Below are 21,743 nucleotides of genomic sequence, written 5' to 3'. Positions count from 1 at the left end.
CCTCGCAAGACGAAATTAATCCGTTCCGTGAGGCTCTTCGTCTAGCGGTTTTTTCGTCTTGCGAAGCAAGCCCATTGACAGCTTAGCGGATTAGCGCTATTAGCGGTTTAGCCGCTTATCAGCGGATCAGCTGATAAGCGGCTTAGCGGCTTAGGAAAAGGGGGAAAAAAGGGGGGGAGACCCGCAGGAACTCGCAAGACATTTTCGTCTTGCGAAGCAAGCCCATAGGGAAATTCGTTTTGCGAAGCGCCTCCAAAACGGAAAACCCTTTCGTCTAGCGGGTTTTCCGTCTTGCGAGGCGTTCATCTTGCGGGGCACCACTGTATAAAACAAACACGCTCAGGCACATATTTTTTTTAAAAGACCATAGTGACTTGCTCAAGGCCATTCTATGAACTTTGTAGGGCTTTCTGCACCCAAGCTAAGCACTCTGGCCACAGAATACACACCAGTTTGGAATGCCCTTGTTTCTGCAATGTTAGCGTTTATACCATATTTACTCGAGTCTAATGCGCACCTTTCTTTTTGGCCAAATCACATTGCGAAAATCTGGGTGCGCGTTACCTTCAGTGGCGCATTTACATTTTCCAGCAAACATTTCTCTGGTTTCAAGGTTTTGAAAAGTGAGGTGTGCGCATTAGATTTGATGGCGCATTAGACTTGAGTCAATACGGTAACTAACCTTGGTTTCGTTTAAAAGCAAGGGAAACGCAAAACTGGTTTTGCTTGGTTCTGTCCTCCACAGCGAGGTATGGTAAAAAATAACAATTAATATATTGTTGTGCTTCAGGTGACGTTTTCAAAATGTACTGTGATTTGCGACGTCATGTATTGTTTTTAACATGTTGATAGCTGCCTTGGGAGGAGCAATACCTGCCGAACAATTAAAAAGAATTGGGGAACAAAAGCTGTGAACACACTCCAGTTTGCTCTGCATGGCTGGTTTGTGAAGACACATACGTACGGCAGTCCACATCTCTCCTGTATTTTTCTTTTACCTTTTTTCTTTTTAGAAATACTGTGCTTTGTTGCATTCCCCCCCCCAGATCAGCTTCGACCCAGTTCGAAAACCTAAGCCCTATGGAGACATCCAGGTCCCTTTCTCCACCTACTGGCAGGGGGCTGTTTAGGAATACGGCCAACTATACAATGCACAAATCTAATTCGAAACACAGACAACCTCGCTGACTTTTAAGCTGGCAATGTGCCTATGGTTTTAAGGCATAAGCTTGACTGAAATATATTCGCACACTTCCTGTTTTGCGAAGGGCATAAGAAAGCAAATCTACACTCGTACCTTGGATCCCAAATGCCTTGTGAGTCGAACGTTTTGGCTCCCGAACGCTGCAAACCCGGAAGGGAGCATTCAGGTTTGCGAACATTCTTTGGAACTCAAACTTCCAATGCAACTTCCATGGCTTCTGATTGGCCGCAGGAGCTTTCTGCAGCCAATCGGAAGCCGTGCCTGGGTTTCTGAGCGTTCTGGAAGTCGAACGGACTTCCGGAACGTATTCTGTTCGACTTCCAAGGTACCACTGTATATTATATTAAAGTGCTTGAAGAGGTGTGTGGAACTCCCCCTTCCCTTGAGAAAGTGCATTAGGCTGATTTAAACTCTTTTGACTTCCCTCAGGACTCCTCAGATATTTTGTTTAAGGAGGAATGTCCAAACTCATTTTAAGTTTTGCTTCAGGCCAAACTTGGGTGGCAACTTGTTGTTGTTGTTTTAAATGAACCTCAAATGCAGTATCAGTTATTTTTGGAGACAGTGTGGTGTAGTGGTTAGGAGCGATAGACTCATAATCTGGGGAACCGGGTTCGCGTCTCCGCTCTTCCACATGCAGCTGCTGGGTGACCTTGGGCCAGTCACACTTCTCTGAAGTCTCTCAGCCCCACTTACCTCACAGAGTGTTTGTTGTGGGGAGGAAGGGAAAGGAGAATGTTAGCTGCTTTGAGACTCCTTTGGGTAGTGATAAAGCGGGATATCAAATCCAAATCCAAACTCTTTAAACTGCTTACGAGACTGCCTTCCTTCCTCATGCCAGTAAAGAGTTGCGGCTGGCCTATTGGTCACTGCATATGCTGACCACCCGATTTTGAATGTTGCCATTTCTATCAGCTTCTTTTATGGCCTCGGTGCATGTATAATGGAGCTTTGGAGTTTCTATGTTCAGAGCGAACAAAGTCAGGTGTATTACTGCAGGCAAGCGATTCAACTGATCTTTGTTCTCCAGCATCAACAATTTAGAAAATAAGTTGGTCTATAAGGCAAGCAGAGAGGACCCGAAGAAGCTCCAATTAAACAGTGGAGTAGGAGAGCTGGTGGGGGGGGGAATGCATCTGCGCCCCTTTGGTTTCAGATAGAACATGGGTGGACAAGTGTAAAAACCCCGGGAAACAAATTTCCACAGCCCTCTAGCCGCTACGGTGGCTCGTTTCCCAGAAATTTAGAGTTGATTCTGGAAGTGCATGCTCAATTGTGACCAAACTAAACCTCCTGGTGTATATTTTGCTTTGTGAAGTTTCACCTGAGTTCTTTGGGTGAATCAAGGAATATGTACAGTTAATGAGTGTGAAGAAAACTGGGAATGTTTTAAACACTCTGGGAATGTTAAGCAAGAAATAGCAATCAGTGATCAATTCCTTTTCTTGGTAATTTCTTCTTGGAATATTTTCACCTACGTATTATTTCAGCTATTGTAACTCATATCACTGTCACTCATCTTTGACTTTAAAAAATAATGATAAAGGCAAACAAAAAAATTACCATTATTATTTATGTTGGAATGGATTACCATTTCGCTTGTTATATTCACATCCACACAGCAAAGCCATAGCAGAATGAGACAGACTGAGAGGAAGAGTTCAGAAAGCTTTGGTTTCTGGTTGCTGACTGAGTAGAGAGCTGTTTCAATGCTCCTGACACACAAGAGTTGTATTTTCTCTAAATAAAAGATTCAACTTTCTTTTGCAAGCCTTCACAAACCTCAGTCTTTTGTACCTTCTCACCCACAATCAATCCTGCAAATATCTTTTTCTTCTTCTTTTGACTACTGCTAGCTAAAGGGGGGGCGGCAAAAGAAGTCAACACATTCCACTTCACTTTTGTCACTTTTGCAAGTGTTCACTCATAAATCCATTCTGCCCAGTTAATTATACAATTGTATCTACATTTTTTTAATAGATAAAAAGATCCATACAAAAATTTGCACATGAATAATATGTGTAAACTAATATAAAGGTAAAGGTAAAGGTACCCCTGCCCGTACGGGCCAGTCTTGACAGACTCTGGGGTTGTGCGCCCATCTCACTTAAGAGGCCAGGGGCCAGCGCTGTCCGGAGACACTTCCGGGTCACGTGGCCAGCGTGACATCGCTGCTCTGGCCAGAGCCAGAGCCGCACACGGAAATGCCGTTTACCTTCCCGCTGGTAAGCGGTCCCTATTTATCTACTTGCACCCGGAGGTGCTTTCGAACTGCTAGGTTGGCAGGCGCTGGGACCGAGCAGCGGGAGCGCACCCCGCCGCAGGGATTCGAACCGCCGACCTTTCGATCGGCAAGTCCTAGGCGCTGAGGCTTTAACCCACAGCGCCACCTGTGTCCTTGTAAACTAATATACACCATATGCAAATCTCAGCACACCCTTTGTCAGGTAACAGGGGGCACATTGGTTTAAAATGCTCGCTACAGTTCTAAAAGAGAACGAAAGGCTTATCAGTTAATTAATTAATGCAGTTGTTACCTTATATTAATTGATGCTTCCGTGATGCCTTTCGATTTCAGATTAGGCTTCTTCGAATAAAATCTGAACCGGAACGAAGAAAATACAGCAACAATAGAAAGGGCTGATTCATGCTCAGAAATCATAATTGCTTTAGAAATTAACTTTTAAGGATTCCAGTATGTTTTGCCAGCTAAGCCCCAGTGTAGTTCAACCATCAGTTATGTGCTCAAGACAAGCTGCTGATAGGACTGGGAGAACCTTGCAAATAGAGTAGTACCTTGGTCTACAAACTTAATCTGTTCCTGAAGTCCGTTCTTAAACCAAAGCATTCTTAAACCAAGGCATGCTTTCCCATAGCAGCGCGGGACTCAATTTACAAATGGAACACACTCGACAGGAAGCGGAACATGTTCTGCTTCCAAGGCAAAGTTCACAAACCAAAACACCTACTTCCAGGTTTGCAGCTTTCTTAATCCAAGTTGTTTATAAACTAAGCTGTTCTTAAACCAAGGTACCACTGCACCTCCTTCAGCTTCTCAGAGTAGAACACACACACGCACGTAAGTAAAAATCACTTGAATTTCCCTCCACATACAATTATTCCATAACACCAGTTCATTTCCCATACCACATTTTGTGTTAAGATTAGCTTTGTCAAGGCTGAGGAGAAGGGACAACAAGAAGCAACAAACACAGCAGAAATATATGAGCTCATAAACCCACATATTATTTGAAGGAAGTTGTTAACAGAATATCTTAGCTGTCCAGCAAGAACCTTATTCAGTCAATTTTAACTCAAAATATGCTAGCAGGGGAAAAACCAACTGGCTCAGGAAATAATTACATGGAGGGGCAGTTGTTGTTGTTGACGTGTGTGGATTGTGGGATAGTCATTTTTCAGCTATTAGTGCACATGCAAGACCAGGAAGGATAGCACAACAACGAAATAAGTTTCTGCATGTGGGCTGCCAGGCTGAGTAAAATATTTACACATTTTGCAAATTTGCGCTGCGCAGTGTGGACTACAAATCCCGGAATACAGGACAGGTGGGTCCAGGAGAAAAACACATGCCTTGATATTCTGATTAATACAAAAAATAAAACTTCATGTTTGTAAGGAGAGATCTGGGAAATTGCTTTGCAATATTCAGCTACATTTCCAAGATATTGTGACAGTTTCACCAGCCTTCTTTTTCAATAGGGTAATAGCGGTTCTAGGCAAAACTTGTCACAGTGGAGCAAAGAGTTCTTCCTCCCAAAGCAAATTGTAGCCCAACAGACTGACAAGAATAATGGCATTGTTGTGTCACTGGGGGAAGTTAGCACAGGATCAGGCAGGAGGGGATGTCCGTCAGTGCACTAAAGAGCCTTTGGGAACTTTAAGCTCTCGTGTGAGGTACCTTTTCAGGGTTTTCGTCCTGTCACTGTTGTGGAATACAAGGAATATGGAGTAGCCACTTCTGAAGAAGATTTCCAAGGCAATCTCCTGTGAGAACAAACCAATGGCAGAATGGTGAGATTACAATGGAAAAGGGAATGCATGATCTAAGTAATGCACGAAAGGGTAAAGATCGTTGAGTAAGCGGTCCTGCCAGACTTAGTTCACCTTGGAGAGGAACTAGGTAATAAATGCTTTGTTCCCCCCTCCAGTCTACCTGAGAAGCTTGGCATATGAAGAGGCTAAGCTGGTTGCTCCAGCTTAGCAGATGGCTCTAACAAACCACTCTTTAGTTCCTATAATTTATGAACTTTCACCACTGTAACTAAGCCAAGTTTTACTGCCTGTGCAATTTTTTTCCGACTGCTGTATGGGAAAGCACATGAATCTGACCTTTGGAGACTTTGTGAGTAAACCATTTTTAACTTTCCAAATGTGTGGTCTTTCTCTATGCTAAGGAAGTGTCAGAATTCACAAGGGTTTTTAAAGGTCTAACAGCCTATATTTCCATGCTTTACTTTCCTGCATGTTTTGTGATTTTAAATCTCTGCTAGGGTTCTCTCACCACAGAGTACTTGCCCCAAACCTAGATCTGGGCATCCATGGCATTCTCCCTTTTATAACTATTTTTCTTTGCCACCAACAGTAAGGAGTTCTTAGCTCCTTCCACCCAGGCAACCCATTTGCTCTCCCCGGTTAGGAACAAATCCAGGTTTTCAGGTCAGATTGTGGTTTTGCTGAGCCAATCTCAGTACTTTAGTTTACTTGTTCAGATTCTTTCTCAAACACCAGTTGCCTGAAGCCCTTCCCTATATTCTTAGGCTTGGAAGAATGCTTGAATAACATCCGCCGGGACCACATAACACTGGTTCTGAGAGATCTGCATTGGCTCCCAGTACGTTTCCGAGCACAATTCAAAGTGTTGGTGCTGACCTTTAAAGCCCTAAATGGCCTCGGCCCAGTATACCTGAAGGAGCGTGTCCACCCCCATCGTTCAGCCCGGACACTGAGATCCAGCACCGAGGGCCTTCTGGCGGCTCCCTCATTGCGAGAAGTGAGGTTACAGGGAACCAGACAGAGGGCCTTCTCGGTAGTGGCGCCCACCCTGTGGAACACCCTCCCTTCAGATGTGAAGGAAATAAGCAGCTATCCTATCTTTAAAAGACATCTGAAGGCAGCACTATTCAGGGGAGTTTTTAATATTTAACGCTGTACTGTTTTTAACACTTGATTGGGAGCCGCCCAGAGTGGCTGGGGAAACTCAGCCAGATGGGCGGGATATAAATAAATAAATAAATAAATAAATAAATAAATAAATAAATAAATATATTATTATTATTATTATTATTATTATTATTATTATTATCCAAAACATTTTCCAGGACTGTCTTGCCAAACTTTGGATTCTATTTTTTTGTCTTCTTCAAAATCCACAATTTGTTTCTGTTATTCTATTACTAATGCAAGGTTTCAGTGTGGAATTTCTTTTACAGAGATTGCCAGAAAGGGAAGCACCTAACATTCCCCCTCAGCAATGTTTTCCCAAAACTTTGGAGAGGGAAATAGCTCAGATCCCGCCCCACAAATGTCAGCACGACCGCTAGCCAAAGAAGCACTCACAGTCCACACATGCTTACAATTCCCCCCTCCGTTTTCTTTTCTGATCGTAGAGCTATATTTCTTGCACCCGCAAGGCCATATATTGCGGCTGCATATTGTCAGATATCCTGTACGAAAGGAAAGGTCCGTGCTAACAGCTGGTTCCTACCTGTAGAAGAAAGCACATCGGATGGATCTCTTTAATGTCACTGTAGGAATGGCAGGAACATGTGGCCTGTCCCGTGGTTGGGTCTTTGTCACACAAGCTATGAATGAATGTATCATCGATGCTAGAAGGAAAACAGGAAATACGATATACGATATCTTTCTTGTCATTGTCCCATGCAGAACAATGAAATTGAAAAACTACATAAAACTACATAAAAACTACATAAAACTACCACAAAACTACATAAAAACTACATAAAACTACAGAAAAACTACATAAAACATTCAAAAACCCCTAAAAACTCTAAAACCCCATTTTAAAATACACTATACTATAGAGACCCCTTATGCTGCGTTTAGAACCAGAACTGCATTTGCGTAGAAACTGTTTCTCAGGCGGCTAGTCCTGGCCTTTATAACCCTATACCTTCTTCCAGAAGGCAGAAGCTGAAAGAGATCATTTCCGGGGTGTGTACTATCCTGCGCTATCTCTGCCGCTTTCTTATGGCACCTGGCAGCATAGATTTGATCTAAGGTGGGAAGAGTGCACCCAATTATTCTCTCTGCAGTCTTTACAACCCTGGATAGCATTGTTTTTACCCTGGCCGTGCAGCTCCCAAACCACACACACAGACCATAAGTTAATACGCTCTCCACAGTGCAATGGACATTAATCAAGGACTACAGCATTGACTTGTCGTCCTTAACAGGAAGTTTGGAGTGTTCCTCTTGTTCCTCTACTCCTCTTCTGTACACAATCAACAATCATGTTGGATTGGCTCTGCAAAACAAGCTAACCTGTTGCCCCCCCAAAAAAAAATCAGAAGTAATTTGGCTTTTTTTCTGAGCCAATCTATCTTGTAAAAGATGTCACCCAGCCCCTACCTCCAGTCAGCCCCGTTCACTTCCAGCTCAACCAACCCTCTTCTCCATAGCAACATCTGCCACGCTCTGGCAGTGCCACAAGGAATGAGGAGGTCTTTCCCCCCCTCTCTCTGGTGCCAGGGCATAAAGTTCTCGCCGCCCTTGGAAAGTTAGCCAAACCTTGGGGAAATTACATTTCTCAAGGTCTTGGAGCCTTATGGATTAGAGGTTAAGCTGGGAATTCTCCCCCGGTTACCGTATTTTTCGCTCCATAAGACGCAGTTTTTTCCTCCTAAAAAGTAAGGGGAAATGTGAGCGCGTCTTATGGAGCGAATAGCACTGCGCAGAGAGGGAGAGCTGCACAGCACCTCTTCAGCGAAGTGCCTCTCCTGTGAAGCGGGAGGAGGAGCAGAAGGGGCTCCTGGTTTCTGCCTGAGTCGCATGAAGCCTCTTGAGGGCAGGGGAACCTTTATCCCGCTGCCCTGAAGAGACTTCGAGAGGCTATCCCAGAAGCCAGAACAGCAAGAGGCTATCCCAGAAGCCAGATCCCTCTTGCTGTTCTGGCTTCTGGGATTCAGAATATTTTTTTTCTTGTTTTCCTCCTCCAAAAACCAGGCACGCCTTATGGTCTGGTGTGTCTTATAGAGCGAAAAATACGGTAATTAGATTTTAAAAAACAGAAGAGAAGAATTTGCAGGCTCCGAATGCCTGTTTCTTTTGGGGCAGGAATGGCCAACTCCCAAGAGACTGTGATCTAAAAACTGGCAGTGATCTACCCCCTTTTGGGGGGTTCAGGTCACAGTTGTTGAGCTTTTTTAGGAAGCAGAAAAGTGTTGTGGGTGAACATATCAGACGACACAGTGATTCTTCAAACTGCTTTTATTCACAGGCCAGAACAGAATTGAACTGAAGGGTTCAGCCAGCCTGCTTATATAGAGCTCCACTAGAACGCAACAGTAACCATTTTCTGTAACTAGCCAATCACTGAACGTCACTTTCTATCCCTTATTTGCATATGTGGACCTGAGTGAAAACTATCTACAGTATCCCCCTGGTGGCCCAAAGTGAGAACTTCAGTACATAACAAAAAGCCCCATTTTTTTAGAATTCAAACCTCAGCTCAAGGGAGAAAGGGGAACAGCCACTCACCAGGAAATCGCTGGGAAAACAAGCAGCCTCACTGAGTAAACTCCATCTTCTGTTCTGCAAATCGTGCAACAATGGAGGATGGGGCAGAATTCTGTTTTACTAATGCTAAGGAAAGGGACCCAGAGATCGACTGCGATCTACCAAAACCTCCCAGGGATCTACCAGTAGACACCCCTGTTCTGGGGGGTGACCATTTAAATGCATTTAACTTGAAATTTGCATACAGGCTGACCCCTGCCAGCATCTCCAAGCCTTTATTACTCTTTGTCTCTATGTGCATTTTACTTCGGAGTTGAAGTGTGAAAATTCACATTTGAGTGGAATGGTTGAAAGCAAAGCAATTCAAAATTCAGACGGAATCTTTAATTTTATTAAAATTCCACTTTGAGGAAGTGTCGGGGGGGGGGGATTTTGTTGTTTGTATTTATCAAGTCTCCCAAACATGTCTCGCATGGAACACACACAAGCAAGCGTCTGCCCAAAGATGCTACACAAACAGCAGGAAGACAGAGTGAGGGGAAGACTATAGCTAAAGAAAGAAGCTCAAAGCAGAAATACACACAGGCCAGAGGTCACCAACCATTTTGGAGTAGTGGGTACGTTTTGAATTTGGAGGGCTCCTGAGGAAAAGAATTTTGAGGGCCAGAGACTAACTTTCTGTTTTAAAATGAAAGCTTGACATCTGTGGCTGCAGTGGAAGTCTTCATAGCACCCGTGGGCACTGGGTTGGCCATTGCAGGGCGAGTTCCCGCCTCCCACCAGTAGGAATAAAAACACAACAGCAGCAAGAATACTCATTGCAAAGTACTGGAAGACACAAGACTTGCCCACACTGGAAGAGTGGCAGACGCAATTGATAGACTATATGGAACTGGCTGAAATGACTGGCAGAATCCGAGACTTGGGAGAAGAAACAATGGAAGAGGACTGGAAGAAGTTTAAGGATTATCTACAAAAATATTATAAGTTGTATGAATGTTAAGTATTTGCACGATTTAGAAAATACCAGCTCCAGTGAATAGGCTTTGTAAAATAGAAAATTAAGTTATGAGTAAGAAAAGGTCAAAATTTAGGGCAATATTTTGTTTAATTTTAAAGTATGAGCAATTGGTAAAAATTATTTTAAATTTAGAAGTATAATATTTGGAAAGTACAAAATAAGGTATGAAATAAGGTAATAATTTGCTGACATTCTGATTATAAATAATGCAGGGTAAGGAGATGCGAGGAAGTCCAGTTGGTTATATCTTTGTATCTTTTTTTTTATGTATTTTGAAAATTTAATAAAATATTTATAAAAAAATAAATAAATAAAGACACGTGACACAATTACCATATTTTTCGCTCTATAAGACACACTTTTCCCCCTTCAAAAATTAAGGGGAAATGTGTGTGCGTCCTATGGAGCGAATGCAGGCTCCTGCGTGAAGCCTCCGAAGCGCAGAGGGAGAGCTCCCCCCATGCTCCGGAGGCTTCGCGTTGCTTTCGCTGAAGCTGCCGGAAGCCCCCAGAGCGCAGCGGGAACTCCCGCTGCACTCCGGGGGCTTCCGGCAGCTATCCGCAAGTCTTCAGAGTGCAGCGGGAGTTCCCGCTGCGTTCCGAAGGCTTGCGGATAGCCGCCTGAAGCCTGGAGAGTGAGAGGGGTTGGTGCACACCGATCCCTCTTGCTCTCCAGGCTTCGCTTCGTTGGAGAAGCGCTGCACAGTTTTCCCTCTGCGCAGCACCCCTTCAGCGAAGTGGGAGGAGAAATGGAAGGGGCTCCATTTCTCCTGCCGCTTCGCTGAAGGGGCGCTGAGCAGAGAGGGGGAGATTTTTTTTCCCCTGTTCTCCCCCTCTTATGGTCCGGTGCGTCCTATGGTCCGGTGCGTCCTACAGAGCGAAAAATACGGTATATTAGGTTAATGGGTTAAAATTGGCCACAACTTTATTGGTTACAGGTAAAGAGCGGTATTGGCTTAGGCATTGGTCCTATCCGACTATCCGGCTTCAGCCTGTTTGCTGATGCACATCAACTAGGGGCTCGCCCGGGGTCACCGCTTGTGGGCGCGCTTTAGGCCCTGACCACCATAGGCTTTGGACGGCCAAAGAGGGAGATCCCAGGCCGCGCTTGCCTTAAATGAGGCAAGCCACACCCCCTGAGCCAGCCGATGACACAGCCCAAGGATTCCCCTGATTGCGGAGGGGCTGGAAGCCAGCCTCCGCGTGCGTGTTGGCGTGAAGCCCACAACAACACCTCCTCCCGAGGTCGGAAGTGGCTTTCTCCAAACAGGCAAACATAACTGCCACAGTGAAAGTTTCTTAGCAGCAACAAGTAACAACGACAGATAATCACAGGTACAAAATAAGCTACAGAAAAGCAGAGGAGAACAGGGGTGTAAATGCAGAAATTTGGGGGAGCGCTGTAGACAGGAACCGGGAGAAAAATCCAAGAGAGCAGCTTGTTTAGAAGGAGAGGAAAACTTTGCTGTGGAAGCACTTTAAGCACACAACAGCAAGCAATAGGCCAATATGGGTCCCTGTGTCTGTGGGCGTTAAATTTGATCAGGATATCGATGCGGCTATTTTATGACACTTCAGAAAGGGCATGTTTGGCCAAGGGCTGCTGTTTTATGGCAGTTGGGTTCCCCAGCATTGTGGAAAGGAGCTGATATTGATAATAATTTTTATTAGATTTCAATTACAATCCAACAATAGCCTCATTATAACAATACCAATTTATAATACAATTACTAAAACCAATCGTTCAAATACCGAATGATATAATTTAGATAAGGTGGAATTGATGGTTTGATTATTTTCTTTATTTCTGCGTTCCAAAATCTTATTAATTTCAATCACATCATAATCCCTTATACAACAACTGCAATATTAATAACTTCTATTCGTTTTGACACATTAAATGATTCATAGAACTACAAGTGAGGCGCTCAAACTATATCCTTGTTCTTCCTGTGTGTGGCAGTTATTCTGCCTGTGGCGTTTCTTCCTCTTCTTGTAAAATTAGTGGCGTAGCGTCGGTTGTCAGCACCCGGGGCAAGGCAAGTAATTTGCGCCCCCTAACCTGTGGATTTCCGTCCCCTAACCCGTGAATTTGCGCCCCCTAACCCTAACCCCCAGATGTTGTGCCCGGTGCGGCCGGCCCCCCCTGCACCCCCCACACTACGCCACTGTGTAAAATGTTATGTCTATCTTGATATAAGAGCTGATCTTGGGGATGAAAGAACTCACCTGGTTATGCAGTGCTTTGTGCAGTAAACTTCCCCCAGCGGGGACACCGTGAAATTCTTGCAGATGTAGAAATGTTCTTGGCCAAAGAGAAGAGCTCCTTCCAACACAATGTGTCCCTGAACGACCACCACCGATTGCCTGCATGTAATCTAAAGAGGGAAGCAGGCAGCGCATATTACCAACAAAACAGTGGCCACCATTTGAACATTCTTGAGCATTTCACGGGTGAAAAGAAGTACACTTGTCTATCACTGATTACTACACTGTTTCTTTGCTAGCTTACCTTCCTTTGTTTTGCAATATCCTGCTACTCAAATACCATACTTTTCCGTCTACAGTGGTACCTTGGGTTACAGATGATTCAGGTTACAGACTCCGCTAACCCAGAAATAATACTTTGGGTTAAGAACTTTGCTTCAGGATGAGAACAGAAATTGCGTGGCAGCGGGAGGCCCCATTAGCTAAAGTGTTACCTCAGGTTAAGAACAGTTTCAGGTTAAGAACGGACCTCCGGAACGAATTAAGTTCTTAACCCGAGGTACCACTGTACAGTGGTACCTCGGGTTACATACGCTTCAGGTTACATACGCTTCAGGTTACAGACTCCGCTAACCCAGAAATAGTGCTTCAGGTTAAGAACTTTGCTTCAGGATGAGAACAGAAATCACGCAGTGGTGGTGCGGCAGCAGTGGGAGGCCCCATTAGCTAAAGTGTTACCTCAGGTTAAGAACAGTTTCAGGTTAAGAACGGACTCCAGAATGAATTAAGTTCTTAACCCGAGGTACCACTGTATAAGACTAGTTTTTCCCCTTAAAAATCATGCTAAAAAGTGGGGGTGGTCTTATACATGGGTAGTGCATAGGGGCGGACGTTTGATTGGTTGCTGCCATGGCTGTCAGCAGCTATTGTGTGTGTTATTGGTTGCTGCGTCAGTGGGTGGCGTTGATTGGCCAACGCTGCGTTAATTGGATGGGTGATTGGCAGCTTCTGCCGGCGAGGGAACAGACGGGAGGCAGGTTTTGCGACATGTGTGGGTGAGCAATTTCCGGCATTCCCCCCTAAAAAAAAGCACAAGAACCCTCAGTAATCCCCCCCCCCAAAAAGGGGGCAATCCTCCACAAAAATAGCTCAACAACTTTTTGTCATCTCCCCCCATTTTCTGAAATTTCAGTCCCCCAAAATAGGGGGCGTCTTATACATGGAGGCGTCTTATAGACAGAAAAGTATGGTACCTTCAGCAACATTTCTACCTGGATAGTGATGGGATGAATTTTGTATCTGGGTATTAATGATATGTGCGCAGCAACTGGGACAGGATGAAGCTGCCCTCGTGACAATGACTGCAGCTTTCCTTGTACAGTGGTACCTTGGGTTACATACACTTCAGCTTACATAAGCTTCAGGTTACACACTCCGCTAACCCAGAAATATTACCTCGGGTTAAGAACTTTGCTTCAGGATGAGAGCAGTAATCGTGCTCCGGTGGTGCGGTGGCAGCAGGAGGCCCCTTTAGCTAAAGTGGTGCTTCAGGTTAAGAACAGTTTCAGGTTAAGAACGGACCTCCAGAACAAATTAAGTACTTAACCTGAGGTACCACTGTACTAGGTTGCAGGGAAGCAAGGCAATAAAAAGGTTGGAGCTGCATGATCCAATAGTGGGAGAGCCAAATTGGCAAGACCAGTGTGTGTGGACAGCTTCAGTTTCACCACCCCCTGTCCCGTCCTTGCCCTAGTCGTAAGAGTAGAGAAGAAGAAGGCAGCCAAGTTACCACAAACATTAGGGTCTTTTGTGACTGGCAGGAACCTGCTTCCCCAGGCAAAGCAGGAACCAGTCTGTGTGGATTGTGAGACAACTCTATCGGTTGTCCTTTTAAGGCAGAGGAGACCTGGTAAATGACCACATAACGCCTAAATCAACATTGAAGAAGAGAGGCGTCCTACAAATGCTTCCTTCTCTTTGCTTAGAAAGCTGTAGATTATGTCAGTTTGCATTTCTTAGTGCAGAAAGTATGGATCTGATGTGCAGAGATCTTAACTCAAGAGGGTACTGGAAGCTTCTCTGTGTGAAAGAAGCAAGCAGAAGGTTCGTGATGTTTGGGTTATTCCTTCAGAGAAGCTGATACAGCTGGTTTAAACCGATTCTGTTATCTTTTCTGTCAAGGTCATGGTGACTATAATAGTAAGGCCAGAAGGAGCCTGGGTTTCACTTTATCTTTCTATCTCTTTTCCTTGTGGTGTGGTGTTCTGTACATAGTTTGGTTAGTGTTAAGGTTTAGACTTATTATAAGTTATTGTAAGTTCAAGTTAAGTGCTGCAACTGGATTTCTTATGGACTGTGCCAATCCTGAATGTATTGGATTTGTGACCATTATGCTCATTTGCCTTCAGGAGCAGTAAAGCTCTGCTGGATGAAATACAATTGCCTCTGGTCTATTTTTGGGGAATCCTGCAACGTGTTTAAGTTTTTACTCTGCTAACTATACATTGGAATCTGCTCTGGATCAATATTGAGTAGAATTCCATGACGGATGAAGGAATCTCGTAGGACTTTTCCAGAGCACAACTAGAACATATCTAGTCTAAACCACAGAGCCTGGGCTTGCCGATCAGAAGGTTGGCGGTTCGAATCCCCACGACAGAGTGAGCTCCCATTGCTCTTTCCCTGCTCCTGCCCAGTTCGAAAGCACGTCAAGTGCAAGTAGATAAATAGGTACCACTCCAGCGGGAAGGTAAATGGCGTTTCTGTGCGGTGCTCTGGTTCACCAGAAGCGGCTTAGTCATGCTGGCCACATGACCCGGAAGCTGTATGCCAGCTCCCTTGGCCTATAGAGCGAGATGAGCACCGCAACCCCAGAGTCGTTCGCGACTGGACCTAATGGTCAGGGGTACCTTTACCTTTACGTTAGAACATATCTAGCACTTGAGTCCTTGGAGGACTGGAATCCTGCACAACCAACTTGGCAGTTCTCAAGCCATATTGAATCGATTCAACTGAAGCAAAGTCTTTCCATCAGTGAACACATTCACAGTCCCAATCATTCTCTCTCCCCCCCCCCCCCCAACAAGCATCAAAGCTCAGACACAAATGAGGTAGTTTTATAAAGGTGCCCCCAGGGAAAATAGTGTTGTTACCTAATGAAGCAGCGTAGAGCCTGAAATTAACATAGATTAACTAAACTTGCCTTTTCTCAGAGCAGAACACAGAACAAGTTCATTGGTTACTAGAATAATCATTCAGTGATGCAAAGGTGACATGAAATAATTGAATAATTACCTCCAAAGATATTTCTCTGGGCAATGAGCAATGGATTGCTCAATTCACTCAGGGATGCAAAACAGAAAGGATTTAAGTGACATACGTCGGATATTAAAGACATGTCCTAATTTTGTTGGTACAAGATTATATACAGTTTCAATATATATTGAAAATAGGCTGCTTTCAGATGGGTGGCAATTAGTATTAGCCAATCATTGCTCTGCGGTTGTAAATTCCAAGCAGAACTGAAACTGTCTTTCTACTCACTATCTGGAATATAACATTTTTTCTATGAGTACATCCTACTATGCTCCACCCACACTGGTGGGTGTGATGTAATAGTTGTGGGTGGAGCCATTAGTAGCAGGACACACCCCTCGTGGTGTCATTTTATGAACTTGGTCAGTCTTTCAATTAGAACAAAAATGCTTTTGCAGCTGTATTTTGTTTATGAAAGAGATTTGTAGTGTTATTATTTGTTGTTGTTTAGTCGTGTCCGACTCTTCGTGACCCCATGGACCAGAGAACGCCAAGCACTCCTGTCCTCCACTGCCCCCCGCAGCTTGGTCAGACTCATGCTGGTAACCTCGAAAACACTATCCAACCATCTCGTCCTCTGTCGCCCCCTTCTCCTTGTGCCCTCCATCTTTCCCAACATCAGGGTCTTCTCCAGGGAGTCTTCTCTTCTCATGAGGTGGCCAAAGTACTGGAGCCTCAGCTTCACAATCTAAGACTATTGAGTTAATCTTGGATAAAGAATGATAACATTCCCCCCCCCCTGCAAAAAAACCCAACATTTGCATTCATTGCCATTGTAGAAACATGGCTAATGGCAGTAGCCAGAAAGCTTTTTTAAAATGTATTTTTAAAAGTTTGACATTATGGAGGTAGAGTTTTATATGTATCTTTCCTTTAAATGTACATATATAACTGGAAGAATGGGACACAGGTGGTGCTGTGGGTTAAACCACAGAGCCTAGGACTTGCCGATCGGAAAGTCAGCGGTTCAAATCCCCGCGACGGGGTGAGCTCCCATTGCTCAGTCCCTGCTCCTGCCAACCTAGCAGTTGGAAAGCGCCTCAAAGTGCAAGTAGATAAATAGGTACCACTCCGGCGGGAAGGTAAACGGCATTTCTGTGCGCTGCTCTGGCTCGCCAGAAGCGGCTTAGTCATGCTGGCCACATGACCCGGAAGCTGTACACCGGCTCCCTCGGCCAATAAAGCGAGATGAGCGCCGCAACCCCAGAGTCTGTCATGACTGGACCTAATGGTCAGGGGTCCCTTTACCTTATATAACTGGAAAAGTGCTTCAGTACTAATTAGAAATTAATTACTGCTGGGAATAGACAATTTCAGGATCTTTATTTATGCATATTAATTATTTTGTACTGGTGTAATATGTACATAATGCCTGGTCTCAGTTAAATATTCAAGCAGTGATTCATACCAACTGAAGTTTCTGGAACATTTTTGAAGGTAGTTCCACACAAAAGACTGAATGGGTTTTTATGATTTGACTGTAGCTTGGAAATAACACAATCTTAGTATATTCCTTGATCTCAACTGGGCAAACAATATAGTTCTTATTTTCCACCCCTCCTTTATCTTTCCTGTTGAATCGGTCTCCAGATATTTTGCTTTTCTTCTGCTAATTCCTTCTGTGGGAAAGAGGGAGTTATTTTTCAACCATACACAACGGCACAGAGACCTTTCAGAGCCCCAGCATCTGAGCTATCTTAGGACCCGCTCCTAAGAAAATCAAGCATGTTTACGTGTGGTAAATGCATGAACACAGGTTCACTGAGAAACACAGGTTCTTTACAGTGCAAGAAGCTGATCCATTTGGTTTATCTCTTTCCTAATGCAAAAAGTCCCAAAAGTAATCACGGCAGCCGAGAATTCGCCCATCTCTGCGAAAACCCAAAGTGTGCAGTTCCACATACAACAACATTTTTACAGAATCAAACTGTTTCAGAAGCCAGCGCAAGCAATTTGATATGGAAGAGGTGATTATCAAGGAGCAGTGCTGTGAGAGAGCTTGTTCCTGCTCTGTGGCCAGCAGACTAACTGAATTAGCATGCTAACTGAGCATATAACGGCTAATGTTACCTCCTGCAGCTTTCTAAAATTTGTATCGACTTAGCTGTTGCTAAAAGAATGCTTCTGGCATGTCTCGTGGCTTCCTGTGGAGTTACACAGAGGAACAAAGCAGTGTGGATGTTGGGTAGCAACATTACATGTGCCAAGGCAAGCAAAACCTGTCTCACTGAGGTTACACTGATGGGAACAGCTTAATTGTGTTGTCTTGATCTACAAGAAACCTAAAGTCCAAGCAAACATATATGCATCACTCTCAGAGGACCTTGTTTGACTGATGGACATATCGGCCCGACAGTGTTCCTTAACATTTCTGAAAGGCACTGCTACAGCGACAAAATGCCATTATATAAAGTTGCAGTTAATGAAGGATATATATTGGGAGAGTAGGGAGAGGGAGGTTGTAATTTTCTCACCATCCCATGGTAAAGATAGTAATAGTTTGTAAGAGTACATTATTAATTGCAAGTCCAATATAAACATACTGTACTGTGAACGGCTGAAGGCAGAGGGCCCAATCTGAATTCTGACCTCAATTCTTATGCATGGAAAACTAGCTCATCAAAGAGGACACAAGGTTTCAATATTTCTCCGTAGCATCTAACTTTCTATGTGCAGAGTTTTTTCACGTGGAGACGCATTCAAGTCAATAGCAAATGAGCTGTTTCTTGAGCAATCGTTCTGAATCATCTGAAGGGAAGACATATGATCAGTGCTGGATTTACATATAAGCTAAGCAAGTCATAGCTTAGGGGCCCCACTCTCTTGGGGACCCAAAAAAAATTAAAGGAAAAAACCCCTGGATGTACATTTCCAAAATTTAGGATAAAAAACAAACAAAATAAAACCTACAGAGAGCAACAGTGTTTTGTGTTGTGTAGGCTCCTATGATGTAAGTCATGGGCCCCGCCTGCTAGCCTGCTCCCTAAAAATATCACTGGTTTGCTCATTTCTATATATAGGTTGGGACGCGGGTGGCGCTGTGGGTAAAACCTCAGTGCCTAGGACTTGCCGATCGTATGGTCGGCGGTTCGAATCCCCGCGGCGGGGTGAGCTCCCGTCTTTCGGTCCCAGCTCCTGCCCACCTAGCAGTTTGAAAGCACCCCTAAGTGCAAGTAGATAAATAGGTACCGCTTTATAGCGGGAAGGTAAACGGCATTTCTGTGTGCTGCGCTGGTGCTGGCTCGCCAGAGCAGCTTTGTCACGCTGGCCACGTGACCCGGAAGTGTCTCTGGACAGCGCTGGCTTCCGGCCTCTTAAGTGAGATGAGCGCACAACCCTAGAGTCAGACACAACTGGCCCATACGGGCAGGGGTACCTTTACCTTTACCTTTATATATAGGACACGGGTGGCACTGTGGGTTAAACCACAGAGCCTAAACTTGCTGATCAGAAGGTCGGCGGTTCAAATCCCCGCGACGGGGTGAGCTCCCATTGCTTAGTCCCTGCTCCTGCCAACCTAGCAGTTCGAAAGCACGTCAAAGTGCAAGTAGATAAATAGGTACCGCTCCGGTGGGAAGGTAAATGGCGTTTCCGTGTGCTGCTCTGGTTCACCAGAAGCGGCTTAGACATGCTGGCCACATGACCCGGAAGCTATACGCCGGCTCCCTTGGCCAATAAAGTGAGATGAGCACCGCAACCCCAAAGTCGGCCACGACTGGACCTAATGGTCAGGGGTCCCTTTACCTTTTACCTATATATAGGGTGCCTACATTCTGCATGGACTGGTTGCATGGCAACATGTGCAAATGGCTTTTGATACCTATTAGGGCCATAAAATACCATATAGCATATTTTCAACACAAGAAAACAGCAACAATTTGTTGTTGACAAAGGACAGCTGGACATATAAAGGGCCCCATTACCTTCAGTAGCTATGGGCCTCATCAAACCTAAATCCGACCCTGCATATGATGTTGCAATCAATAACAGGGCTGGGCAATATCTGGTTTCGAAAAGCTTGACATATCACCAGCTAATGATATATCACGATGTCTGAAATAAGGATGGCATTGGCTGGATTCAAGGTTTTTCCTGCATCGTGATTTTTGCATAGCCCGCACAAACACACACACACACAACATAATGCAGAACGCGGCAGCTAGACTGGTGACTGGGGATGGCCGCCAAGACCACATAACACCGGTCTTGAAAGACCTACCGTACATTGGCTCCCAGTACATTTCCGAGCACAGTTCAAAGTGTTGGTGCTGACCTGGCCTCGGTCCAGTATCCCTGAAGGAGCGTCTCCACCCCCATCGTTCAGCCCGGACACTGAGGTCCAGCGCCGAGGGCCTTCTGGCGGTTCCCTCATTGCGAGAAGCAAAGCTACAGGGAACCAGGCAGAGGGCCTTCTCGGTAGTGGCGCCCGCCCTGTGGAACGCCCTCCCACCAGATGTCAAAGCGATAAACAACTATCTGACATTCAGAAGACATCTTAAGGCAGCCCTGTTCAGGGGAATTTTTAATGTGTGACATTTTAGTGTATTTTTGGTCTTTGTGGAATCCACCCAGAGTGGCTGGGGAAACCCAGCCAGATGGACGGGGTACAAATAATAAATTATTATTATTATTATTCACAATATATTGCCAGGTCAAAAATTATGAAACTGATATGGACTTCAAACCAGTTTTGGATGATATATCTATATATCACCCAGCCCTAATCAATAACCTAAGTTTTGCAGTGCATTTCCCCACCAGTTTTTTCACCTCAAAAAGTATGTGTGGGTTTTTTCCCCCTCCTGGAAGCGGGTTTGTTGTACAAGGGCATGAAATTCACTTTGTGCAACCTGAGTTTGCCGGTATATAACTGAGTAACATCCACAAACTAGCAACAATCTGAAAACAGCCTGTATCGTGTCATCCTCCTCTATCCTTTCAAGTCCAAGAATAGAGTTATCACAAGATAACTGTTTGGTCTAGTGACAGGGGTCAGCAAACTTTTTTAGCAGGGGGCTGGTCCCCTGACCCCCAGATCTTGTGGAAGGCCAGACTATATTTTTTTTGAAGGGGGGGGAATGAATGAATTCCTATGCCCCACAAATAACCCAGAGATGCATTTTAAATAAAAGGACACATTCTACTCATGTAAAAACACACTGATTCCCGGAACGTCCATGGGCCAGACTGAGAAGGCGATTGGGCCGCATCCAGCCCCTAGGCCATGGTCTAGTCTAGGCCTCAACAGAATCTGAGGTGCTTTCTTGTTCCACTTCTCTGCCCCAAATTACACCCCACCACCCATTTGGGAACAGTGATGTGCAAAACAAAAGTTCCGCTGAATCAACTCATGGTACCTGTAATGGGATAAGGGGTTGCTTGTGCGTAAGCTCCCAACACGCTCCAAGTTGAGCCGTTGGTTAAAACTCTCCCTAGCCGGACAGCCCTCAGTTTGTGGCTGTCTTAATCACTGGCAGAATCCGTCAGTGGGCGTTTCCTGAACTTCTTCCAACATAAAAGTTCTTTGACAGAAAGTCTCCGCCTTGATTCCCTGCGCGACAGCTTTCTGCGCAGAGTGTGCGTTCCAAGGGGAGGTCCTGAGCTCTCTCCACTGGTCTCGCTGGAAGCGTCTCTGAGCCTTACCTCCGACGCCTCTTTCCCCCCTTCTTCCTCAGTGGAAGCTCTCCCTCTTTCCCGGCTGGTTCCCTCCCCAGCATCCGAGGGTCTCCCATCATCCGAGAGCCTCTCCACCACCCTGCGCTCCGATGGCAGTTCCCTGACAGTACCTTTTCATCCTGTACAAACTCTTGCAGGATGATTTTCCGCTCTGCACACATTTCCAAAAATTCTTCCGACTGGAAACTTTCATGCAGGGCAGGGAAGAATGTCAACTGCCCGCAATCCATCTCTCCTTCTCTTCCATTTAGCTTTTGCTCTCCTGTATCAGTAGGAAAGACAGGATCAATGGCAGAATGTTTACAGTAAATAATAAATGGCTCAGAAATAGTTGTGTTTGCCTTGTAAACAAGCCCAACAAACTTACTAGCCACTAGTAGCTTGCATTTCCAAGAGGGCAAGTCCCATCTTCATGGTCAAAATTGGCAGGCTAGTATTTTTTCTTAAACGCCCTATACCAAGTGGAGGAAGGCTGCATTTCTAGGCTGATGGTCAGAGAAAATAGTTTCCCTTCCTTTGCAGCTAGCAGAGAAATCAAAGAAGTGGGCGCATGAGAAAGAGAGCGATCTATGAGAAAGAGAGCCAGCATGACTAAGCCGCTTCT

The 21,743-nt window shown here is 44.9% G+C and overlaps 1 protein-coding gene across 1 annotated transcript in view; it reads right to left on the bottom strand.

Annotated features, from left to right (window-relative positions):
• The window catches only part of WDFY4 (WDFY family member 4), a 207,015-nt gene that overhangs the window by 52,712 nt on the left and 132,560 nt on the right, over positions 1 to 21,743 (bottom strand). The window contains exons 43-47 of the mRNA XM_079978572.1: positions 21,250 to 21,401; positions 12,170 to 12,318; positions 6,930 to 7,050; positions 5,124 to 5,209; positions 3,742 to 3,804 (exon numbers count right to left, since the gene is read on the bottom strand). Coding sequence (XP_079834698.1) covers positions 3,742 to 3,804; positions 5,124 to 5,209; positions 6,930 to 7,050; positions 12,170 to 12,318; positions 21,250 to 21,401 — 571 coding nt within the window. The remainder of the gene's footprint in view (positions 1 to 3,741; positions 3,805 to 5,123; positions 5,210 to 6,929; positions 7,051 to 12,169; positions 12,319 to 21,249; positions 21,402 to 21,743) is intronic.

This window comes from Podarcis cretensis (genome assembly GCF_951804945.1).
Source record: "Podarcis cretensis genome assembly, chromosome: 5".
In the NCBI taxonomy this organism is placed as follows: Eukaryota; Metazoa; Chordata; class Lepidosauria; order Squamata; family Lacertidae; genus Podarcis; species Podarcis cretensis.
This window is presented reverse-complemented; position numbering and strand designations above follow the sequence as displayed.